Source organism: Pinus tabuliformis, chromosome 2_2 (assembly GCF_031772625.1).
Source record: "Pinus tabuliformis cultivar Carrire ecotype Pingquan chromosome 2_2, CPIR1, whole genome shotgun sequence".
Taxonomy (NCBI): Eukaryota; Viridiplantae; Streptophyta; class Pinopsida; order Pinales; family Pinaceae; genus Pinus; species Pinus tabuliformis.
The window spans coordinates 161,970,968-161,998,179 of record NC_142300.1 but is presented as its reverse complement, the minus strand read 5'-3'; the positions used below and the strand labels follow the sequence as shown (position 1 = coordinate 161,998,179).

General features: G+C 36.5%; 1 protein-coding gene across 1 annotated transcript; it reads right to left on the bottom strand.

The window, feature by feature from the left end:
* Nucleotides 1-6,527: 6,527 nt before the first annotated feature.
* LOC149191928 (uncharacterized) lies at nt 6,528-7,712 on the bottom strand. The gene has a single exon (XM_089406780.1). The coding sequence runs from the start codon at nt 7,710-7,712 to the stop codon at nt 6,528-6,530; it is 1,185 nt and encodes a 394-aa protein (XP_089262906.1).
* Between the last annotated feature and the right edge of the window lie 19,500 nt (nt 7,713-27,212).

Here is a 27,212-nt window from a genome sequence, read left to right as displayed (position 1 = left end):
TATTCTTTTGGTTAGGCAATAAATTTTTTCTCCATTTACGGTCTGTTATAGGTGTTCTCTCATGTCGAGTCATCTGCTCTCCATCTGAGAGATGAAACCTTGCTTGTTTCACTTATTTTGAGGGGAAAGGAAAGCTACTTTAGGTACCTTCTTCAACACTTTATTACAAACAGGGTTTGAAAGAGTGGTGGTCTCAATGTTAAAAATTTGGTGGATGTTGTTTTCAAAACCCCAGATACTAATAATAATTATCTACTCTTCCTTTCTACATTAAACATTTGTCATTATTTCCATTTCTGAAGAAAAAGGATAAGCCCTTAATCTGTTTCTTTCCAAAATGGCTTTTTGTGTTTCACTATTAATTATTTTCTTCTTCCTTTATAGGAACATCATACATATATATTAAATTAACATTGGTGGTTAGCTATCCTGTAGAGTTTGTTTTCTTACCTTTTTTTCATGCAATTGTTAATTCTCTACTTCCTAGTTTGCTATGTTAGGGTTTGTTTTCTTACCGAGGTTTCGACTTACTGGAAAATCTCAGCTATAGGTATGAATCATATTGTTTTAAACATACTCAAAATTGATTTTTCATCTTAATTATATCAGTCTTTTAACTTACTTTCTCTTGTAATTGTAGGTCGGCTCTGATTTTTCATCTTAATTATATTCTCTTGTAATTGCAGGTCAACTCCGGGCTCTTTGGAAAAACCTTGCAAAGCGCAAGCAACTAGGATTAATCCTACCTTATTGTTGAGGAAATTACAGGTACTCTAGAATTAATCTTATCTCCATTTCCTTGTCTACCTATTACAAGACTTAAAATAAATACAAGGGAGAAGGCCTAACTTGGCCGAAAATTTCCTTATTATGAGTGTATGCATTACCTGATTGATACTTGGGCTTAAGAATCCGAGTCCATATTTACTTGGCTCCTCCGTTAGTTTTTGTTTAGAGTTATTTTATTTAGGTCTACCATGACCATTGTGTGTAACTCAATTAATATTATTAGAGGTCAATTATGAAATATTATTTCCTTCAAATGTAATTTGACATTGGCTCCCAATTATTGTAATTTTTAACTTGTGTTGTGGAAACCCTATGATATGTTTCTTTGTTGAGAAAAACTTTAGGCAATGGCCATTATTTTCTCGTTATAGTGTAACTTAATTATATTGTTCAGTTACACGATTATTATGGGAGAGTTAAACTCTTAATATGTTTTACTTCAGACATATTGTCCTTTTATTATATGTAGACATATCTTCTGAAGACACTGATTTACTTGTTATTTTAATTTTTCCTGTTTATTATAAATTAGATCTATAACAGTAGATACATATATTTAGTTATAGATAATCTCTAAGCACAAGAAGTAATGCTCACGACTTGGTTTTTGGGTTTGATTTTTACTTGGAAGGGACAACCTGGGATAACCTTGGTACTTTATCTCAAGGTTAACCTCGACATTGCTAACTATTTCAAATATATAAATATACCCCTTTGACTTACATTATTATATATTTACAAATATATATATACACAAAAAAAAATCATTAAGTGTAGCTAAAGAAATTCATTTGGTTGCTTGCAAGAGTCAAATTCACAAAAATACTTATTGCCAAATTGACCTATTCCCTATACCAAAAAAGACTTTTATACAATAGTTAATTGCAACTACCTTGCTTCTTATTTAGCATTAAAGACAAATTCTTGATACATGCACGCACAAGGCAAAATAACAGATAACTAGTACTTATCTGAATCTTCGAAAATACAATAGGAGCTGCCACACTCCTCCCAACTAATTAACAATTGTCTCAACAGTTCCCCAGAAATTTAGACTCATTTCCTATCATGAAACCAATCAGTAACTTCATAGAAACACCTCCTCAAATCGTTAGCAATTTCTTGTTAAAATTGAGCTAAATATTTACTAACATAGGTCTAGTTATTATCCCCACTAGAACCTTATTTTTATTTTTTCCAAATTTTAAAAACCCTTCTCCTCAATATCAATATCAGATTAAAAACCTATTCCAAGATATTCCCAGAATATGAAAATCCCCGCTTAAATAACTTAAATAACATGTGTGATCGACAATGTTTCGATCCACTTCTAATTTATTAGACCCTTACATATATATGCTAATCATGACAGTAATAGGCTAGGAGAGTTATTGATTAAATTATTTCTTTAACATTATCTTTTCCCTTTTAATGGTGCGTCGTTATAGACAATTGGCAAAGACAGTAGGGTAATTTAAAATATTAATGAAAAACATTTCTTTATAATTATTTTAAATTTAAATAATTATTAAATATAAATTAAATATCAGTATTTTCAAATTTCAAATATTTAAGAACAAATTTGAAATTTTAATTTCAAATATTTAATAACAAATCTGGATTTCTAAAATCCTGAGCTTTTAAACTTGATAAATTTTTAATTGTTTTTTAATACATTTATTTTCTATTAACATCATCTTTCCATGTATTTTTTTAATTGTATCTTTTTATTGTTCCGTAGCATTGAAATAATCAACTTTACATATTTTGTTTAATTTTTACAAGTTATGGTTTGTGATTCTTTTTTGTAAGTTTGGTAGGACTACATCTTCATCATGTCTAATATATGGGGAATTGAACCAGTGACTTTACATCAAGGAGTGCCTTAACACAACACTCAATCAATATTTATCCAAAACCCCATAAACTATGGTTTGTGAATTATAACATGTATGTAATATTCAATTGTGTTACGGTAATATTCTCTAATTTATCTCCTCCTCGTGATATAGAGCACAATAGACTCGAGGAAGACACACTGATCCTTCATGATCCGCAAATACTATTTACGTTGGAGACATTGTTAGCTGCTACTGAAAATTTTCATGAAAATAACAAACTATGAGAGGGAGGATTTGGCCCTGTATATAATGTAACACAGGCTAAGAAAGCTTTTTCTTGTTGTTAGAAACTTAGAATCTTAATGACGCCTGTATATAAGGTAACATAGGCTAAGAAAGCTTGTGTTGTTGTTAAAAACTTTGAATCTTAAATTATATGACTTGGGAGCCTTCTGTCAGGGCACCATTGATCGTTGGATGCAAACTGCTAGTTTGGAAACTAATATGTGGTAAGGCGACAATTAAGCGTAAATAATTTACAAAATCATGATATCAATCTATTGTTTGAATCTCAGGGAACTACTTCATATCGAAAAGAAATAACTGTGAAAAAGATGTCTTTGAAATATTTGCAAGGAAAGAAGGAATTTATGAATAAAGTCAATTTTGTGGAAAAATTTAAACGTCGAAATCTTGTGAACCTGCTGGATTATTGCGCAGAGGGACTAGACAGGTTGCTTGTTATGAGTACATACCCAATAAAAGCGTCGATAAAATCTTATTTTGTGAGTGATTTCTATTCTATCATATATATATAATATAGGACATATTAATGTTTCAACTTATTTATTCCTGTCCATGATAATTTATTAGTGTCTAGATGCACGGATACAAACCCACACAAACGAAAATTTTCATTTTGTGTTGGCAAAGCTCATGAGTGAACAATGATTCCATGCTTATTAGGGACACACACCCACATTATCACTATGGCTTGGGAGGTCCACATTGACCATCTTGATGTCTACCCATGGGATCATCAGTGAACAAAACCTTTTTTTCAGAGAAAAAACCAGCATAGATTTATATTAAGGAAATATAAAAAACCTCCATACATATAGCTGCAGATTCAGCAGATAGAGAAACCCCCTGAGATTTAGAAATGGACTCATATACATATAGTCCGAAGACTACCATATCAGAAGCTAAAATAGGTAGACCTATATATCACCTCAAAATGGCCCACAAGGCCCGAAATTGTCCCAAAACAGACCCAGAACCAAAAAAGAGATAATCCACATATCCACATATTGATTACAATATATATTACCCATAGAAAGGAACAGACAGATCGGCCGAATAGCAGAGGTCCAAAAATTGAAGAGGAGATACCAGCAAAATGAGAAGAAAAGAAGAAAACGAAGCTAAGAAGATCTTCAGGCAAATAGCTGCGCCTTGCATAGATTGGCGATCAGGCATCCTGGCAAAAAAAAACATGACAGGACTGATTCGATGAATAATGGCCTGAAGAGGGATCCACGAACCATTGAAGATGTGATCATTCCGCCAAGTCCACAGAAACCAACAAGAAATGATGAACAACGATCTCCGAGAAGAGGAATGCTTGCTCCACCAACAAAAGGCTTCCTGGACAGAAGAGAAGATGGTGAGAGGAAAACCAAACTGCAAAGACAAGACATACCAGATTTTGAGAGTTGAGGCACATTGAAAGAACATGTGCAAGTTTGGTTCCCCGTCGTTTAGGCACATAGAACATCTGCTCGGCCCCTGCCATGATTTCCTCTGTAGAGCCTCCCATGAAAGATTTTTATTCCAGAATAGCAACCAAGAGAACAAAATCATTTTGAGAGGACACACAGCCTTCCAGAAATAGGTGGGAAACTGCGGCTGAGGACTACCTTCCGTGATAGAGATGAGATCAGCATATATAGATTTTACATATGTTGACTGATTGGGATTTTTGAGGCCCCAAACCAGGGAATCTTTTGAACCCAATTGCAAGATTCCAGAGCTGCATAAACTCGTTTTTGTCATATTCCACTGGGAGAGCATGGATAGAGGGAGGTGCAGATCTTCACCCTCCTTCCAAACCGGGGAAAGTCCCGACCATTCCTTTATCAGCTTATCCCAGGTAAAGCAGCCCAGCCTATGAAGGGTGTGGAGCAGCGGCTGAGGAAAAGAGAGCTCCCGGGCACCTGTTATAGTATCATAACCAATAAGAATACTGGCCCCTGTGCATATATTCCAGCAGAAATACTTCATGAAGAGGTGTTGAATTTTCCTGTAACTGTGCCAGATGGACGATCCTCTCCCGACACCAATAGATCTTCTCCTGTACCAGTAAACAATACTCTTACCTCGAAGGTATTTTGCCTTTATAATTTTACTCCATGGGCCGTTGCCAAAAATGCCTCGGTGAAGTGATTTGCACAGAAGGGCATTTCCGAAAGTGCGCAGATTCAAGAGGCCCCATCCACCAGCATTTTTTGGCTTGGAAATAGCCGAAAGCTTGACAAGATGGATTTTGTCCTGAAAAGAATGACCACCCCACAAAAAATTTGCAATCAATTTGTTCATGTGGTTAATAATGCTAGCAGGGAGGAAAAAAATATGGCCCCAATAAACCGAAAGCTGTAAAAGAACCGCCTGAACAAGGATGAATCAGCCAGCCAGGGAAAGGAGTTTTAATTCCCATGATGAGATCATTTTATAAAAACGATCTATTAGCCATAGCCAATCCACATGCGAGTTCCCTTTTGCTTTTAAGGAAAACCCCAGATATTTAAGCCCGTGCTTTATGGGAATAGGAGTGATATTCATCAGATCAGATATCCAAATAATAATCTCCATGTTTGATTCATTATGAAATAGGAAAGATTTTTCCTTATTGATAAACAGCCCTGTAGCTTTTTGAAAGTTGATGAGAATATCATTTATACAGATCCATGAAGCCTTGGTAAGCATAGCAAAGATTAGGACATCATCCACGAAAAGATTATGAGACAGAGAGACTTCTTTGCAGATCTTAACCGGCTGGCATTGCTGCTCCACTACTGCTTTATTTATCTGCATACTGAGGGAATTCATAACCAGAATGAAGAGCAGAGGGGAGAGGGGGCATCCCTGTCGAAGACCCCTCTCAGCCTGGAAGAAAGGCGAAGGAATTCTGTTGACTAAGACCGAATATTTGACATTCTCAACGCAGCTCATAACCCAGTTAACACATTGAGTCTTCAGACCAATTTTAGCAAGAAGGATTCTTAAAAAACCCCATTCCACACAGTCGTATGTGTTTTGTAAGTCGATTTTGAGGATGACCGCATCCCTGTTTCTTTTTAGCATTGAGAACAGAGCCTCTTGAGTCATAGCAACCGCATCCAAAACAAAACGACCCTTTAAAAAAGCATGTTGGTCTGCCGAAATAAATGAATTCAAAATTGGCTTCATTCTTTCTGCAATGATTTTCGATGATATTTTAAACATGATATTGCAGAGCGATATAGGCCTGAAATCATGAAAAGTTTCAAACCTCTTTTTCTTTGGAATTAGAGCTATATAAGTTGAAGTGGTGGCGAAATGTATGCTTCTAGACATCCGGGAGGCTTCGACCATGCTCAGCAAGTCCATTTTGAGAAGATAAAAGAAATGGGAGAAGAATTCAATAGGCCAGCCATCCGGCCCCGGGCTTTTATCCTTTTTGAAGGACTTTATGGCTTTTAAAAGTTCCTCTTCAGTAATTGGCTTGATAAACTCATCGTTTGCAGCTTCATCGAACATTTCAGGAACCATCTCAATGCCCCACATAGCATCTTGAAAATGAACCTCCCTTCTTCTGTATTGATTTTGGAAAAAACTTACAGCCTCCATCGTGATCTCCTACTGCATTAAGTAAACATTTCCAGCTCTATCTTTTATGCTCCAGATGTAATTCCTTTCTCTCCTAGCATTAGCAAAATTGTGAAAAAATCTTGTATTCCTGTCACCCTCCTTGAGCCATATGGCTTTGCTTTTAAGGCGCCATGTAGCCTCCTCTCTTAGCAGGATGGTATGTTTTCTCTTCTCCAGTTTCCTTATCGTGCTTTTTAGATCTAAAGAGAGGTTATTGGGATCTGCTGTCTGTAGAAGGGAATCAAGTTCTTTCCGTATGTTTTCCAAGTCCTGTTTCTCCTTTCTCCTTTTAAGATTCTGCCATTCCTTTGTCAGAGCCCGCAAGCTTTCCATTTTAACACGAAAGGGCATATAAGGCGCCATTTCAGATTCAATGAGACTCTTCCACTTGCTAGAGATTAATTCGTTATATGAAGAGTCAGTTAGATGGAGCCGATTGAATTTGAAAGGATAGCCAAGTCTGATCGGCATTTCCCTCCATTTTAGGAAGATGGGTCTATGGTCTGAAGAGTAATCGTTCCCAATGGATAAATGCGACATTCCCATTTTTGCGATTATGCTGGCATGCACAATGGCTCTGTCTATTCTTTTTGCTATAAAGGCCTGTCCTGTCCTGCTATTGTCCCATGTTGGCCCCAATTTATCAGGGGCAATGTCCACTAGATCCCTACTTAGTAGTTCTTTCCTCATTCTATCAGCCAGTGGATCCTTTCCCCTGCAGTTGCCCCATCTTTCATTAGGACTGAGAATGAGATTGAAATCACCCACCATCAGAAGAGAGACTAGCTCAAAAATGCGAGACTGAAAGAGGCTTTCCCATAATGGAAGTCTATTTTTATATGGAGCATAGATATTTATCAAATTGAAAACAGAAGCTTGACCCCTAATATAAGTGGTTATAAGAATTCCTGCGCTGCATCTGAAAGCTTTTGCTCTTATCACTCCTGGGTCCCATAACACAACAAGGCCCCCTGACTGGTCGTTTGCCCTCGTGGCTACAATATACCAGTGCGGAAACATTCTCCTAAAATAGGTAACTGACACATTACTAGGATGCATGGGTTCTTGTACAAAAATAATCTTTGGATGTGCCCTGAAAAAGACATCTTTAAGTGCATTAAATTTCGGAGCTGCGCCTAAACCCCTAATGTTCATAGAAACTAGGAAAGTCATTTTGATGATTCCCCAACCGTACATGCTCTAAGCAGCTGAAATTCAGGAGAGTCAAAGCATTTGTTGTCCATGTCAGTACCTCTATAGTTTTTGGCACAAAAGGGATGCGCTTCCATGGGCATGCATTGACTGGTGAGAGACAAAGTTTTGGACATGTAAGGGATATAATTCCACATGTATCATATTTGACAATGAGCATTCACTGGTGTAAACGTTACAAAACCAGCAGTTTAAGCACATTTCTTTTTATCAAATCCTTACATTGAGCTCTCTGAAATTAAGGTTCCAGTTCCAAAATTGCGAGCATCCACTTACTGCTAAAAAGAAAATACACTAAAATGGTAGATTACATTATTTTGATCTATCAGAGTCACATGGAAACTGTTCTCAATTTTTTTGAAAATACATAAAAAGAATATTGAGTTTCAAGGGAGTGATACTCGTTCCTTTATAGTAATATATGTGATTTAGATCCTGTTGTTTTAAGGCATTTATCTCTGATGGTGTTTGGATTTGCATTTGTCAATGTTTTGTTTTGTTTGGATTCGATACCATGGGATCACTTGCAATTTAAATTAATAGTATTACATGAATATTTTATAGTTAATTGATCATACAAATTGTAGACTCTATTGGTCACCAATGAGGACTTTCTTATTACAACTCCACACAATATAAATTGGAAAATGGTCTCATTGTAGGGTAGGTTCACTAGGTAATTATGGTCCCATTTCCATGAATTTTCAACTTTGTGTCTCTCTTATATTTGTAATTGTGGAATTAACTTGATTCCACAAGAATCACTCTAGTGAAGAAAGAATGTCAATTTAAATAACTATTAAAAATTTGAAGAAAGAACGTAAATTTAAATGGAATGCATATAAATATGCACTTAGCACTCTATAAGATTTGCAAAGAACAATTTCCATATATATTAGGGGACTATATAGTATAAACAGGTGCATATAACTGGCACACAATGTTAGAAGAACACTGCAGCTGGCCAAGGGTCAGATTGGGTCCAGTCAGAAAATTGGATGAGGAAACAGTCAACTAAAAGTACATAAAATATGTAAAATTTAATAAAAGAATTATATATTCATGACACCAATGGAATCCAAACCATTAGTAACCAAACTTGCACTCTTTTCTCATGTATATAGCAATGGCATTGAATGTGATACTAGCATTTTGAGACTCAACAGGGACTGGTTAGCCTTGCCTAGTCTCTCCCAAAAGAAGCACCTCCAAACTCATTGGAGAACTCGCATGTAATCCAAACTCTGCTGAAACACGGTAGAATTTTTCAAACTCGTGGAAGCTTGTTTCCAGAGGCCGTAAATTGATCCTTGACAAAGAAACACAAATCCCACATGCAAAATGCTTAGAGAAATGGTTGAAAAAAAAAATTGGAGGCACAAAAAGAGTGGCGACACCTCTACACCAGTGTCTTAAAAGTTCGAATTGAACTGGAAATTCGTAGCGGTATAAAAAATTTAATATATAAGTTTTTCTAAATGAATCAACGGTTTGAACTAAGCAAACCAACCGGTCAAACTGGTTCAAATTCAGTTTATGCCCCCCAAAGGGTGTATTGGTTGAATTGGCTGGTTCTCGTTCCAGGTTAGTCAATTTTTAAAACGCAACTCTATACGACATTGAAGGTCACTCTCATTCACATTTCATCTTGAATGGATTGGTTGAATTGGCTAGTTCTCGTTCCAGTTTAGTCAATTTTTAAAACACAACTCTATACGACATTGAAGGTCACTCTCATTCACATTTCATCTTGAATGATTTTGGGTTCCAGTTAGATCGTGACTGTGAAAAATGAAACTTGTTTTAGCAAGGTTTTTTATAATAGAGTATGCCTATTACCTTTAATCTCATGCTTATATCTCCTAGAAGTTACAATACCTTTAGTTTCTTGCTTCAAGATGGAAGGACGGAAATTAAATAGAAATCTTGTTAGCTAGATGAAGGAGAGCATGTGGAGGATGTTTTTGGAGATCATTTGTAGTTGGAGAATGTTTGTTTGGAGATCATTTATAGTGTGCCTCCAATTTGGAGAATAATTATAAATCTCTAGATGGAAAATAAGAAATCTTCATGTTGGATCTTTGTTGTGTAGTTCCAATGGCCATTGCATTCTCATTGTGGAGAGGTATTTTGATTTTCAATCTAATTGTTTTATGATTTTTCATTTCATCTCTGATTTCAAAATTTATCATCATTTACTTGCAGTTCTATTATCCTTGTTCTATCTTCTTTCTCTTGAGCCTCCACTGCCCATGGTTCTATCCAAAAGACAACTTGAACAAGCATGAGAGCATACTAGCTGACTTGAGATGAATGATTACAAGAAGGCCAATTGCAGATATTGTAACCACCTATGAATGGGGCATAAATAGGTTGAAGCACCACCTAGCATCAATCCATGGAAAGACGTAGTTTTTGATACTTCCCTTGAAGAAGTCTCAACTTAAATGGTAGTTTCTTTGGAAATAATCAAAGCAACCAAAGCAAAGAAATGTAGGATGAGGTTGAAAATTGCAACATCTTGTAGAATATCTGAAATGCCACCTATTGGTAGCTACTCATCAAATGTTGCAAGTCCAATCATGACCTCTCCTTTTGCACCACTCACACAACCCTAGGATCTCAACCTTCCTTGGTGAGTTTCAATGAAAAGAAGAAAGGGGACATATATTGCAATTAGGAGCTTTTGTTACCATGGAGACCTCCCATATATCCTTGTGAACCTTTTTTTTTCACCCCATGGTAGATGCTATTGAAATAGCTGGCCATGGATACAAACCCCCCTCTTATAGTTCGATTAGGGAGAAGGAGTTAGATGAGGAGTTATAATGTGTCAAGCAAGAGTTGCAAGGCCTTAAAACTCCATGGGAGAGCATTGGTTGGACCATTGTGTTAGATGGTTGGAAAAATACAAGTAATAGAGAAATCATAAATTTCCTTGTATCATTTGCTAAAAGAAACATGTTCCTGAAAGCCATTGATGCGTCATCAATGAAGTATGCAAATTTGTTATATTCATTGTTGGCGGAGTTTGTTGATGAAGTTGGGTCAAACATGTTCTCCAAGTAATCATGAGCAATGTTCCAAATTTTGTGGTAGTTAGAACCATAGTTATTAACTTATTAGAGTCACACTGTCTTGATTGAAAATAGTTGGTCTGGACTTGAACAAACTCTTTAGTACTTGAATTGGTGGTTGAACCTGACAAGAGCATGGAACTGGCTAGTCTAGCTTGATTTAGCCATTCTCAACTTGTTTAGAATGCATGACAACCAAATTAGACTAGTAAGATCACCAATAGAATGGGGATCAAAAAAAGGAAAATTAAGGAAAAAAACAAAAGAAAACTCCCTCTCCCTTTCCTCCCAATCCTAAAACAAGAAAACTTCACATGTTTGAATTCAAATGGTTTGGATTTCTATTGATATGTGTTAATAAAAGTTTGCATATTTTATATATTACCAATCGACTGATTCATAAATTGATTCCTAGGTTGGCCATAGTCTCATTTGACCATTTGATGTTTATGGCTTGATAACATTGGTTGGAATATTTCTATGTGAGAAATATTCTCCCATTTTTTGGACCTTATGTTTTTCCCACTGTATAGATCTGATTTTGGAGGACATAGGTAACTTGGGTTAGGTAGAGGAAATTATTAATGAATGAAAAAACATAGCCAAGTACATATAATTGTGTTGAACCTTATGAGAAAGTTCTAGAGGGCTAGGTAATTACCCTTGTTGTCACACAATTTGTAACCAATTTTATTTCATCTAAATTATTTTCACTTAGTACATGGCATTGGGACATATGTTTGTGAGTAAAAAATGGCTAGACAGGAAAGACTATACAAAATTGGATGCAATGACTGTTTTAGGTCAATGTCAAGAGATGATTATGGGAGTCTGTCACTAAGGTTCATAGCATCATTTTGGAAGTGTTGAGGGTCGTGGATGGAGAAAAACCACCTATGAGATACCTTTATGAGGGTATGTATTGGGGAAAAGAGGCCCTTGTGACTGTATATAAGGGGAATGAAACTAAATATAGTCTCTTATGGAAAATTATTAATTCCAGGTAGACTATGCAAGTACATTAAGTGTTTCTTACAAAAAGAGCATATCTCAATCCCAATATATTCTATAATGATAAATATAAAATTAAAAAAGGTCTCGAGGTGATGAGAGATGTGTTGGATTGTTTCAAGGGGATGTTCCTAGATCTCATAATTCAAGAGAATATCAATATGTAGTGGGATTTGCATGAGAATTCAATTAAAGTCTTTGGATTTAGATCAACAAATGACTTAGGAACAAGAAAATGGTAGATAATATTTCATTTGTAATTTATTTAATTATAATTTTGTAGTTTTTCTAAATCTAGTTTCTCATAGAAAAATTATAATCCTTATTTTTCTTGTAGCAACTCACTAGTGGATAGATTGTGGATTTGACACACTAGAGCCACAAGAATTGTCCATTATTAGAGTTTTGAGTTAGCCTTGCAACACTTCAGGTTGTGAGCATAATTGGTTAGTGTTTCAACACTTACGCACCAAGAAGTGCAATAACATGGAGCATGAGTGACTAGAAAAGTTGGTCTTCATTTGATACAACCTTCACTTTCCCATAAAAAAGTTGCAACCAAAGTATATGGATCCAATTGAATTACATAAGATTGATCTAAAATTCACTTAGGTTGCGAAGTATGAATCTCTCAATGATCTTTCTAGTAAACCAATATTTGATAAACCTGACAAATTGAAATCTTAGTTTTTGCATGATATAGTTGGACTAGGAGAAATTGGCATTGTAGGCCCAAGCTCTTCAAGGGCATATGCTAGGCATATTTGTAGATGAAACTCAAGATTGGAGAAATTTCCTATTCTGAGTTTATGATTGTCTTGATTTATGTGGTAAAAAATTTCCTTCATTTTGATTTTTTACCCTATTTGTTGAGTTTTGTAAAGTCGTGAAGCTAATTTCATCGGGTCACCAAGATTTTCCAAGTTTGAGTCTCATAGCCTTTGGAAAATACATAAACCTTGAGGCTTAAATTGGTCTTAGAGTCCAAAAATCATCACGCCACAACAAATAACTACATATAATAAAAAATGGTAGTCATTGACCTTTTATGCCAGAACACACCCTAATGGAGTCTACCATTTGGTCTTTAGTATCATTTAAGATAGCAGGGTAGGATTAAACTTTCCACAACTCCCGCTAAGTGTTCTTTTACTCCATGGATCCCCCCTTTTCATTTCCTTCTTACAATATTTGTAATTTTTCCCATCAACCTCATCATAATATCTCCATGTATGGTTTCTCACATTCTTGGGGGCCATGATAATATCTCAAATAGTGAAAAAAAATATTGAAATGCAAACTAGAACCTATCTTTATTTATTTGCTAAAGCAAAAGTCAACTATTTTATCAAAAACATAAAGGTTTATAATATTCTTTTGTGACCTTTGAGTGGGCACAACAATCTGGTCTCAAATCTCGTCCAAGATTGTATATGATATGTCGACCACTGATCTAGATGCCAAATCCATTAAAGGCATCCATGTTATCACCACAAATGTTGTCTAAGAATCTCATTTTTGCATGCAATTTTATGATGGTCAGCGAACTAAAACCCACTCAAGATGTTCGAAAACAATTGAGAGTGATGATATAATGTAATAAAATATTTTAGTGTTTGAGATTAAGTTTTAGAGACATTTATAACTTCAAATGGAAATTTCAAATATGTAAAACCATTTCAAAGTAAATGCTTATCATCAAAAGTACCAAGAAAACCATTAATTCAACACAACCATGAGATTCAGAGATGCCTTCATTACTATAAAATAGGAAATGGTGAAGATTATCATGAAAAACAATTGTGGTCCCCTTTATCTTTCATATGTCTTTTACTTAATTCTTTAGGAGGCTTTTGTTTGATGGTCGACCTTCTCTTTCTATTTTAACTACTGGCCCAAAGAAGCTTTCCATTGTTTGACTAGTGTTTACCTTATTTAACATGGCTTTTATATGTGTTGAAAGTTCAAGTATAACAACAGTTCCTAAGAGAGTAAAGTTATAAAGATTACAATTTACATATTCTTCAAAATTTATTGAATCTAAAACCTTTTAGTAGAGAGGTTGATTTGATTTTTCCAATCTAGACATCACACAATGCTACCTAAAGAAGTAGGTTGCATATTTTCTTCAATACATCAGAGAGTCCTCATTAATAATAACATTTTATGGATCAAAGTTTTGAAAAATGTAACTAGGTCCGGTCTTCATAATTATCATTGTACTTGTATCAATATGTCTTTCATGTAAATACAAAAAGAAGAAAAATAAATTATTATTATTTTCTAATCAAAGCATGTTCTTCATGAGTCTAGGATTTATTGAGTCAATAAGAAATTTTGTCAGGAGTCAAACTCCCATTTGGATGGTTTGTAAGATATATTTTTTTTGTTTATATATATATATATATATATATATATATATATATATATATATATATATATATATAGAGAGAGAGAGAGAGAGAGAGAGAGAGAGTCATAATAGTCCATTTTTTCACCACAAGACCAATCCATCCCTCCAGATGGACGATTGGACCAACCCATAAGTTGTGTCTCATCATATGGTCGAACAACTATATATTTGCAACTATGCTCCACATTTTGGCAACCAATTTGATTTTTGTGCAAACAAGAAGAAGAAAATCAACGAAGTAAAACGAAAAAGAGAATGAAGTTTAAGGAGAAAGAAAGTCTTTCTTTAATCCCTAATCTATCCACATTTGTGAGTATTCTCTACGATTTTTCATAGTTGTTATAGGGTCGAAATGTTAGGGGCTAAAATTTCAAGGTATGATTAGAATTCAGAAATTTGACAAGTGTTGACTTTGATGACTTTGATTTGGTGGAAGAGACTTGGAGGAGGGTTGACTTGGGTTCTTTGTGACTATCTTGGTCTTGGTCTTGGGTCTTGGATATCTCACTTTGATCTGATTATATAAAAAGAGGATTTTATTTGGTTTTCCCCTTTGTGGGGTTTTTCCCTGGCTTGGAGCCTAATTTATTATGTTCTTTGTTTATTGTGATATTCATGTTTTGTATTTTGGTAATTGCTTGATGAAGAACAACATAAAATTTAATAATAAGCCAACAAATATTCACAAGTAATTATCAAGGAAGAGAAATCTACCTAATATTCATGCTTATTGATTTCTCAACATGGTATCAAAGCTAAGGTGAAGGGAAGGCAAACTGAAGATCACATCCTATGGGCTTATATAAAAAAATATCCTTTAATCTAAGACTAAATAAGAAGCCATTAGTCTGTGTTATCACTCATTCGGATCTCCAAGGCTGAGGAAGAGTCCGGCTGAGGTAACCACAAGCTAGTCTTTTAGCTTGGTAGCTAGCCCTACCAAGCCGGAGAGGGCTCTCTCAAAAGGATCACAACAAGGAGGGCTGGATAGATTAGGGTTTTAGGCTAGATGTAAAGTGCAGGGGGTTGATTGATTTGATTTTTGGTTGGGTAGTCACAAGGATGGGTGATTTAGGTCAGAGGTTGTAGGTCAGGGCGAATGAGATATGATTGCAAACATTTAAAGGGGCAAGGTAGGTATGAAGCTTAACACTTAAAAGGTGATTTGACGAGATGGCTTAAGATCGATGAGGGGTTAGGAAGAGCATAAAATATGTATTCTTCTTAAACTGAGGAAAAATGGACAAAGTATGATAAATTACCCAAAACAGAGCATGAGAAAACATGTATTCTTCTTATAAACTTGTAAATTACCATATAACATACATGGAATGGTTTATGAATTGATAAAACATTCATACAAATCATCACAAAGAAGAAACAATGCTAAAAATTCATACCACATGTATCCCAGAAAAATAACTACAACTCATCTTTTGAAAATTGCCAAAATTTGATACAATAGTCCCCGAACATTAGTATAACATCCCTACCGAATCCAACCTGTAAAATGACTAAGAAAATACATAATATAGGCCAAAAACCAACTCATCCTAGGCTCAGGGGTCAAATCCATGAGTGGAGGAGTAGTTGCAAGAAAGGTTGAACTGATAGTTGGAGTGTAGGGTGGTCAAAGTGACTCATCCCTCACTCTAGCAAACTGATTCATTACATGCCACATAGGCCATCTAACTGATGTATCTACCCTAGATAAAAGTAAAAACATAATAATTACATCATCTAGATCAATTACATAAGTAAAACTTGAATTTCCCATGGGTAAAATTCAACTTGGAATGAAACAGTGAAAATTGTGGAAAACTATCAAACACGCAGCAACCTAGTTAAACGCGTAGCGACCCTGGTCAAATGCGCAACGTCCTCTTCAAGCTGACTTTTGACTACCTTCCCGATGTCCAAATCTAGCCCAGGATAGCTCATTGGAAAGCTTATCCTGTCTAGTTTCCAAAACTACCCTTGGTTTTCAAAATGGGCTTGATTTCCCCTCCAAAATTGCAATATCCCAAGACTTCTCAAACACGCAGCGACCAGGCCAGAAAAGAGGCAGAAAGGTAATTTTTTGGTAGTTTTTGACCCTTTTGGATGACCATTTTTGCTCCACATTCTTAGAAAAAGTACAGGTTGCATGTCCTCATCATTCTGAATCCAAAAATGCTGACCGTTTTCTCATTGGATGCTCCAAACGAAAGCGCAGCGTCCTAAGTGCTGCACGTTTGACCGTGCTGACTGTGCCAAAATTTCTTCAAAAAACACAACAAAACATATCTTGCCAAAATTGTTCAAAAATGGCCAAAATTGGTGGGCTAACAGCTGGTTATATGTTTGAGGCATGGAGTGATGCCTCGGCAAGGATATCCAACCTCTTTTTCTCCTCTTGCTTGGTTAAGGCCTCAATTTTTGCATGAGCTCTTTTGAGCTTGGCCCTTGCAATTTTGTCTCTCATAGCATAGTGCTTTACCATCCTTCTTTGAATATCATTGTCCTTCTTGGCCTTGTCTAGGAGGTTCTCCAAATGATCATTTACCTTCTCAAGCCAATATTCTTGGTTTTCATTTACCATCTTGGCAAATTTCTCATTCAAGGTGAGCTGATTGGCTAGTTCTTCCTCCCTTTTCCTTTCTTGCTCCAAGGCTCTCTTTAGGTCTCCAGTCCTTAGAATTCTTCTTGGCACCTGTTCATCAAGTGGCTCACCATACTGCGCATATGGCTCATCAAGTAAGGCCTTTGCCTTTTCAACCTCTCTCTTCACCTTTTTAAGTTGAATCTCCATGAGCTCATTTTTGACCTCAAACTGCCTATTTTCCTACTCATAGTAGGAAATGATCCATTTGGCCCTTTGCAAGCTGACCTCGAGCTCACCTATAAGTGCATTCTTCTCCTTGATGACAATAGTTTTTCTTTTACTTTCATCATGCTTTTCTGAGTTAACTAATTGAAAATCATGATCTATCTCATGGATGTCTTCCTCCTACTGCTGGATCTCTGCCTCTACAACTTTTTCCTTACACTTCTGTACCTGCTTTGTCAATGAAGAAGGCAAGGCCCCTCCCACAATCAGTGGGGCAAACACTTGCCTGTGCCCTCTCTGATAGGTATGTGCCAAGTTATCTGAACTAGCCCTTTTGGGTGTGCTGCTCTCACCATGCTCAATATGCTCCTGCTCAGTGCCTTCATCTCTGCCAGGTGAATGAATAGGCTCATGAAATGGTGATGTTGGAGGTGATGTTGTGCCTGACTCATCAACTGAAGATGAATGATGTATGGACTGAGGTGGAGGAATGGAGGTGGATGGATGAGAGGATAAAGGTGGCTCTTGGCTATGTTGAATAGGTGGGACTGTGAAAATCTCATTGGATATGAAAGTGTCTCATGCAATGTTAAGTTGATCAAGGCAGTGTAGGGCTATCATTTTGATGAGAGAATGGTGAAATATGCTCTGCGTTTGATGATCACGATCTTTCCTTCGGGCAATGTATGACATCTTGTCAATATGCTAGTAAAGATAGTAGGGTACATTGAGCATTTTGACTCTTGTAAAATGCATGAGTAACTGAATATGATAGGAATAGAGCCTAGAAAACCTGCCCTCACATGTGAAGTACTTCATGATGATTTTCATCATAGGAACATATCTGTCTAGGAGGTAAGAGAAAGGAAAAATCCTCCTTCTTTCATTTTTATGGTTGGGTTTAAGATATGGCTCATAGTAACAATAATCCAAATCTTCATGTTTAAACCATTTTTCCCCAAAATCTGGGATCCCAGTAGCAGCCGATATGATAGCAAAAAATATGGTAAAGGTGACACCGACAAAGTTTGCTTGGTTGTCATGGAGGTTGATGATGAATTTTCTAGTCAATTCAGAATGATGTTGTGTCCTTTCCACCTTCTCACAAAACTCAAAACAGCCCATATGTTTGAAGCTTGTGACAATGATGGGAGATGCCATGAGCTCTCTAGTGTTGGTTGGTTCATATCTGATTATTTTACCTCCTTTTTTATATTTCCTCCTTTTTTGTTTTTCTCCATCACTCTGACTTGTGTGTTCTTCCTCTGCCATGATTTGTTTCTTTTAAAACCCTAGGGGAATGATAGAATGCACTGTGGGTATGGGAAATGTGGAATGATGTGAGGAGAGATGATGAGAAGGATACGGGGATATGTGGAACAAGGGAGGTGATAGGGAATAGTTGTTAAGTGAGTGGGGAATAGTGATGAAAACTAGGAAATGTGTTTTGAGATGGTGGGAATGTATGACTAGGGTTTACTCTTAGGAAAAACAACAAACAAGTTAAACCCTATGTAGGCAAACAATGGAGGGAAGGAGTGAGTAATTCTTCCGCCAACCTGATTTGTTAAAGTAAATGATGATTAACTTGGAAACTTGGTGGCGATGGAGGGTTTTTAGAACGTTTGGCTCCTTCTAGGTGAACGTGCAACAACATCTATAGGAGCACAGTGTCATTATAAATTACATTGTGATCTTTGGCAAATGTGCAATGACCTCTACAGGAGCACAACAACCAGGCTAAATGCACAACGACCCTGCTGAACGCGTCCTCTTGCTCTGTTTTGCCCAATTTCGCCTTAAAATCGCCAATTTTCTTTTGCTAAGGAGTTGTGAGAGTGCTAGAGTGCAAATGAGGCTTCATGAGTGTCTTGAGAGGCTTTATACTTGAATGGACTTTAATTTATGAGTTTGCATACCCACTCTGCAATGTTTCTTGTCATTTCCAAATTCTCATATTAATGCCTTTTTTACTTTCTAACCTATTTTACTCTTGACAGGTGGATGATGCTTTGGAAATTCTTATTTTGACTTTTTTCTTGGGATGCTTTTGGCAATGGACTTGAGTATGCAGCTAAAAGTAACATATTGCATATAATTGACATAAAATTACATTAAAAAAAATAAAAATATTACATCTATTTGCAGTTCTAATTTACAAACTTGGGATAAAATCCCTTCTTGAAATCAAATTTAGGGCTTTCAGTAACTTTTATGGTTACATGCTTTGGAAAGCTTTATTTAACTAAAAAATATATTATTTGCTTGACTCTCATACTTTGTAGACCTTATGCAGTGAGATGGTGATTTATTGGAATTTGGAAAAATAAAACCTAGGTGACCTAATGGAACCTCAAATGACTGAATTTCAAGTGGATTTGACTGATATAAAATGTGATGAAATGAGCCTTCATGTTTCAATGGTAACCCAGAAGACACATGAAGGAGGGCCAGCAAATACAAATTTTTGAGAGGGAAAAGTGATTTTGGACTTTGGACTACCATGAGTGAACAATGCTTTTCATGATGACCTGAGTGGAATGTAAAACATTTCAAACAGAACTCTAATATGATATAAAAGAGAAATTTTGATCAATGGTGGCAGTATGCAAATACTGACTCTAACATTGGCCTTATTTGGCGATGGAAGCTCCTTGGAGGTGCCAAGAACACCATAGACCAAGTAGCCTTACCATATGGGCCAATACGGTAAAAAAAAACTCAAAACTGATGTGAAACTGACTCGAAACTAACTCAAAACTAACTTACATGACTAAGGACTGAGTTTTCAAAATAGAAAAAATTAGTGAAGCTCCATGGCCTTCACTTCGGGCTCCGAACTCCAGTGATCTTCGGCTTCACACTTGCATAATATTTAAAATGTATATACAATGAAACCAAGGCAAATTTAGAAAAGATAATGCTTCAAGAGCCTACCATTTATTGGTCCTCCTAAGCATGATTCTCCATTCATTTCTTCCAACAAGAAAGCATTTTTTCCCCAGAAAGCTGAAATCTGATAAGGGCCTTTCCATAAATTCTCGAATTTACCACGCTTGCCCTTGTCCTTGTTTCTAGCATCCCAAAGAAGTACCACATCTCCGATTTTGAAATCATCGTCCTTTTTTTTTCTGGTCATAGATCCTTTTTCTCTACTCATGTAGCTTGAAGGTGTTCTAAAATACCTCTTCTCGTGTCTGCTCTAAGTGGATCATTTGATTGATCCAGCGCTGCATATCATTCTCTTCACTTCTCGTTTCTTGTAACAATTTGATGACTGGGACTGCCAATGATGTAGGGAAAACAATGTCTACTCTATACACAATCTGAAAAGGTGAAAACCCAAGAGATTTCTTACTACTCACCCGATCTGCCCACAGCACATTGATCAGCTTTTTATGCCAATTCTTTTTGTTGGCCTCCAACAGTTTCTTGATGATGTTAATTAAAGACTTATTGGAGGACTCCGCCAAACCATTACCTTGTGGATAATATGCTATGGAATGTCCCAACTTAATGTTGTACTTGTCAGAAAACTCAGTCATCTTTTTGGAATTAAATGCTGCCACGTTGTCTGTGATTATCTTATGAGGACAACCAAAATGGGAAAAAATGTTAGTTTCTAAAAACTGAATGATAAGTAAATCAGTTTCTTGCTTGGTTGGGATTGCTTTGATCCACTTTGTGAATTAGTCCGTAGCTCTCAGTATCCACTTGTGTTGTGTGGATGATGATGGATTGAACTCACCTATGAAATCTAGGCCCCACTGTTGAAAAGGTGAATTCACTGAAATTGGTTGTAGAGGTAAGGGAAGAAGCTCTCTTTTACCTTGAAAAACTTAACACTTGTGATAACTCATCATTGCCTTGTAGATATCAGCAAAAAGCATAGGCCAATAGTAACCCACTCTCAATACTTTGTTGGCCGTAGTTTCCCAATACAAATGACACCCACAATCTCCTTTATGGAAGTCATTTATTACTTCTTTGGACTCATCTTAAGTTAAACAGTTCAGTAATACACCTCCTGGATCTTTCCAATAGAGCGCATTGTTCATGATACAATATTTAGAAGCTTTCAACTTCAAAGACCTAGTCTTAGCCTTAGACATGCCTGGAGGGGGATTTAGATGTTGAAGTACATAAATGATATTAGAATATCGCGGAGATGAGAGAAAGATTTCAGATACCTAAATGAGATCCACTTCTTCTTGATTATTCGATAATGCTGCCACAAGGTTGATGTCTAGAGCATGAAGGTTTGACTCGACCATGAGTTTGGCTAAGCCTTGACCCTTGATCAACTTTGTAGGCTTGATCTCAAGATCATACTCTAATAGTGCTGCTATCCATCTACCTCTTCTACCTTTCGGGTCATTCTGCACAAGGAATTCTTTTACCGCCGCATTAGGCACATAAGCAAGAGTATGCAAATGTAATATGTAAACTCTGAAATCTTTGATTTCCTTTAGTATAGCCAAGGCTTGTTTCTCAATGATATTGTACTTGAGAGATGCATCCCTGATGTTACGACTAAAAAATGCAATTGGCAGCTCGGTTTTATCCCCTTTTTGCATTAGTACCGCTGCCATAGTATCCTCGGAAGCAAAATAAAATATGATAAAATCATCGGTGTAATTAGGACTAATCAAAACAGGGGTAGTGGTTAAGGCATGCTTGACCGCATGGAAAGACTTACGAGCTTCCTCAGACCATTTTACCTCATTATATTTTTTCAACATATTGGTCATTTCTCTAAGATGTTCAGCCAAATTAGGATAAAGCTTCGTAATAAATTCATCTTACCATTGAAAGCTTGGATCTCCTTTTTGCTACGAGGAAAATCATTTTTCTGAATGGCTTCTACTCTTGAAGGGTCGATTTGGATGCCATCTTTCGAAATGATGTGGCCAAGGAGTTTGCCTTCCTCCATGGCAAACAAACTTTTCTTTGGATTGAGAGAGATTCTGAACTTTCTACACTTTTGAAAAATGATTCTTAAATGATGCAAATGTTCATCATCTAAATGTGAATATACGTCACATCATCTAAGTATACAACTAGGAAAACATCTTTTTCATCTGAAAATGCTATGTCCATGGCACGCTAAAAAGTGGCCCCTGCATTTTTTAGACCAAATGGCATCTTGGCATATTTGAATGTGCCCCAAGGTGTGGTGAATGTCCTCTTAGCCTGATCGTCCTCATGTACTAAAACTTGATTGTAACCGGAATAGCCATCCAAAAGTAAAGTCAGGAAGCGCCAACAACCCTTTGAAGAAGATGGTCCATTTTTGGAAGGGGGTAATTTTCTTTTAGCGACACTTTGTTCAAGTTTCTGAAGTCTATGCAAAGTCTTATCTCCCCAGTCTTCTTTCTCACCAGAACTAGATTTGATATCCAGTCGGAAAAGTTGATGGGAAAAATAATTCCTACCTTGTAAAGTCTATTAACTTCCTTTTCTATGGACGACAGCAATCTCAGATTGATCCTTCGTAACTTTTGCCTGAAGGGCTTTTGATCGGGCCTGATTGGTATTGTGTGCTGAATTATCTTCTTATCATATTCCTTCAAATCTGCATAATCACAAGCAAAGACATCAGAAAACTCAGACAGTCACTGAATTTATTTTTCCTTTGCTTCGGGAGATAATGATTTTGACATCTTGATCATTTTTGGTTTGTCTGTTGTCCCAATGTTCACATCTTCGACACCTTTCTCTGTAGGAACTAATGTAGGATTCCTTGCTACATCATCTTGATCAAACAAGTCTTCCAAAGTATGATACCTTTCGGAATATCGTTATCTTTCAGCTGTAGTATAACAACCTGAGTTGCCTCGATGACTTGATCATCTTCATCATAGACTTCGTCCATAGAACAATTTTCAAACTCTCCTTCACTCTAAAGGAATTTATTCACCTATTTGTCATCCCAGAATACTTGCTAGTATTGCAAGTTATCAGGAACTGAGGGCCAATGCTTGACATGAATCTCGAATTTCTTGTTAGAAAAAATTGGAATTTTAAAATTACTTGCAGTTATAGCAAATGAATCCGCCATAATATTTTGAGTCCTTGGTACAACTGAAAGTGTATATTCGGGAAACATTCTAAGAATATCTAAAACGGAATTTCTATACTATTTCATTCGTGGATGGTGAGCTTGATATTCACCTTTGATTTGCTTAATTACAAGCTCTGAATCACCATACACAGAAATTGTACGGGCACCTAACCTCTTCAAGATCTTCAAACCTGTGATGAGTGCTTCATACGCTGCCTCATTGTTAGTGCAATCAAAATCTAATTTGTCTAAGCACAGTCTAACATGCTAAGGGAGATTACCTTGTTGATGATGATGTGGACTTCTAATCCAAATACTAATACCTTCTCCATCTTTCCCAAGGGCATCGTCAAAATCCATGGTCCAAAGGCCATTTTCCTCTTCCAAGAGCTGTTCATCTTTTTGATGTTTTGGGTCCATTTTCTGAACTTCGATTTCAGACTCTTTAGAAGTTTCCATTATCTTCTCTGATGACTAATCTAAACCTTTTTCTGCCTTGTCTGACGGCTTTTCGGATGAGTGTGGCAGCCCACCTGTTTCTTGGTCTGAAATTGCCCTTATAGTATTGAAAATATCTGGTACATCTTTAATCTCTACAAGCTAACTATTTACATCATTCAATCCACTATCATTATACAAAATAAATGACTCTAAATCTATATGTACAACATTTATGGGATGATTGTTGGGTTTCTCCTTGCTAGTTATCATAAACTTCATTTTGTTTTCACAGTACAACTTTCTCAATTGCCCGAAAATTGGGATAGTGGCATAGGAGAAATCTAATTGCAGTGTGCCTCTTAATTTTGCTCCCCAAGATCTCGACAATAGCATGCCAAACTGAGGTGGTATATCAGCTACCACCACATCCATTAAAACATTCTTAGCAGGGATTTGATCTAGAGATACTACCAAGTCTTTGATTAGACCAAGACAATGAACCTTTCTGGAATCAAAAGAATACAAGTCATGATACTCATGAGTTATATCTAGACCTAGTCTCTCCATGATGGCCTTTGGTATTAAGTTATGAGAGGATCTGGAATCAAGCATGGAGTTGTGAAGAATGAATTGGTGAATTCTTAAATTGAGATAAAACGGAGGAACATCGCTATCGCCTGACTGACCATATATGGTTGGACCAAAAATCAATTTATGTTGGTCATCCTCAATATTAACCATGTCATACGTAGGATAAATTTTAAGCATTTTAACTATGTCAAACTTGTAATGACTATTTTTAACAAGTTCAGTAAGAGGGATTGACACTTTTAACTTTGAAATTTCAATTTCTAGATTGAAAGAACTAGTTTTATCTACCTCTTTTTGAACATTGTCTCTCGTTAGTTGATCCTTTCTTTCGTTGTCATGATCCTTGTTTGGAATGCTTATAGACGGCTACTTTGTTTTGCTTTGATCATTTTCTGCCAATTCTTTACCTTTACTTTGACCTCATTGAGGAGTTGATTTCTGTTGGATGTCTTTCTGTTGTGATTTCCTTTTCTGAGTGATCGAGACATCTCTATTCCTCAAAGAATATTGATTCTGCTAAGAACTGAGAGCATTCAAGTATCCTCTCTGATAATAATTGGTCTGGTTTTCCAATGCATTATTGCTTGCCAGTATGTAGTCCTCATATTTAGGTTCCTCCACTTTCTCGACATACTTCTCATCTTCAGTCAAGAAAATGGGATGGTGATCTTCCCTAAAGAAGTGATTTTCCTCAACAATTGGTTCTATTTCATCATCATATTCACCTTGGGCATAATTCTGCTACAAAGGAGTTTGAATAGGCTACTGAGATGTCGATGCCTCAGAAGCCTTAGACTTTCTTTTTTTTATCCTGTACTGAGGTTGTTGTTGATTTATGAAGTTAGGATTTCTGACTTGTGGCTCCGAAGATCTAGCTGAATTTATCATCAGGTCAGCCATTCTATCCATGGTTTTGATTAATGCATCAAGTTTCAAATTGGTAGAAGTGGAAGGTTCTTCTTTGATGGTCACTCTCTTTTCTGGTTTCTCATGTTTCAATTGAGATTTCTTGATCATCAAGTTTTCTTCCACACTTACCACATTGTTCTGCATATCTTCGAGAGTTGTGGGATTCCTTTCCCTCAACTGATAGGCCATTTCTGGATCAAAAGCATCCGGGTAATGCTGAAGTGCGAAATATTTTGGAGGCTTCATATTGTCCAAAATAGAATTGTACACATGATTGAATCTTACAGTGAATTCTTGAACCGTCTCATTAGGATTCCTCTTCAAGGTGTTGTATTCTGCCAAGATCTACAATGGATTCTTCCTTTCTCGTGATCTAGCTAAAAATAACTCATTGATCCTGGCTGAAGAATTAATAGAGCTTGCTGCCAAACCACGGAACCATTTCTTCACGTCTCCTGAAAAAATTTGAGCTATCAACCTCATTTTAGCATCATCTTCATCGACTTCCTCTAAGTCAATGAAATCAACCATCTTATCAATATGCTACCGGGTTGTCACTCCTAGACTGCCATCAAACAAAGTAAACCTTCAACCATAGGTCTGAGGTAATGCTGCCAACTGACCCGGTAACACCAAAGGCACAAATCTCACCATAACTCCCGGAGAATGGTGGATGGGAACTGCAATGGGCTGTGTTGGTTGTGAGGAAGATGAAGGGAATGAAGTGGATGCTTTCAGAGATGAAGTAGAGGGTATGGTAGAAGATAAGAGCTCAAGTTTATATTGGATATAAGCCATTTCAGCACTAATCTATAACTGATCTGCTAGGCTTTGAAGTTTGTCAAAATTTGTCCAAACCTTGTGCTCAAGTTTTAAAGATTGAGAAGCAGCAGAAGGTTGGTTAAACAATGACTTTGGGTTTAAAAAAATTAGTCAAAATTTATAGGATAAAAAACTTCTTCAATAAGACTAGACTCAAATTTTTATCGAAACAAGGATAACTCAAATTTAATGTCGAAAGGTATATCTTTGATACTATGCAGTTTATCTGGCAAGGAAGTGGTCCTTTCCAATTTAGGGGTTTCAGTCTCAAGAATAGGGACTTTAAGCTTTCTCAACAACCTCTCAAGGTTATCAACCAGAGAAGGAGGATTAGGGTCAAGGTTTGACTTAGTGTATCTTTTAGAAGCCAGTATCTTAACAAGGTCAGACTCAATAGGATCAGATCTAAGACTTTGAGCTAAACTTAGATTATTTATAAAGGAAAGTCTTCAATAGTGAAATTTGAACTTGGTAATGATTAAGAGCTTACCAATAGGAGGAATTCTAATTGAACTTGTGATACGTATCTGTCTTTGCTTTTGAACAAGCTCTGATTGTCTTCAACCGAATCAACTGGACCAGGATGCAGAATTTGTCTCGTTGTCTCCTTGAGGCCAACTTCTACAATCTAGGCACTGCAATTTCTGAATCAGCCTTTGTAAAGCTTAGTCCCCTCATCCAAAGGACCAAACTTCAATGATAATTAGTCGTACACCCAGGGAAAATGAACCTTTTGTTCCCCGGCAATGGCGCCAGTATGTTATCACTCCTCTAGATCTCCAAGGCTGAGGAAGAGTCCGGCTGAGGTAACCACAAACCAGTCTTTTAGCTTGGTAGCTAGCCCTACCAAACTGTAGAGGGCTCTCTCAAAAGGATCACAGCCAGGAGGGCTAGATAGATTAGGGTTTTAGGATAGATTTAAAGTGCATGGGGTTGTTTGATTTGATTTTTGGTTGGGTAGTCACAAGGATGGATGATTTAGGTCAGATGGACCAGGTTAGGGCGAATGAGATATGATTGCAAACATTCAAAGGGGAAAGGTAGGTATGAAGCTTAAAAATTAAAAGGTGATTTGATGAGATGGTTTAACATTGATGAGGAGTTCGGAAGAGCATAAGAGATGTATTCTTCCTAAATTGAGGAAAAATGGATAAAGTATGATAATTTACCCAAAACAGAGCATGAGAAAACATGTATTCTTCCTATCAACTTGTAAATTACAATATAACAGGCGTCAAATGGTTTATGAACTAATAAAACATTCATACAAATGATCACAAAGAAGAAACAATGCTAAAAATTCATACCACATGTATCCCAGAAA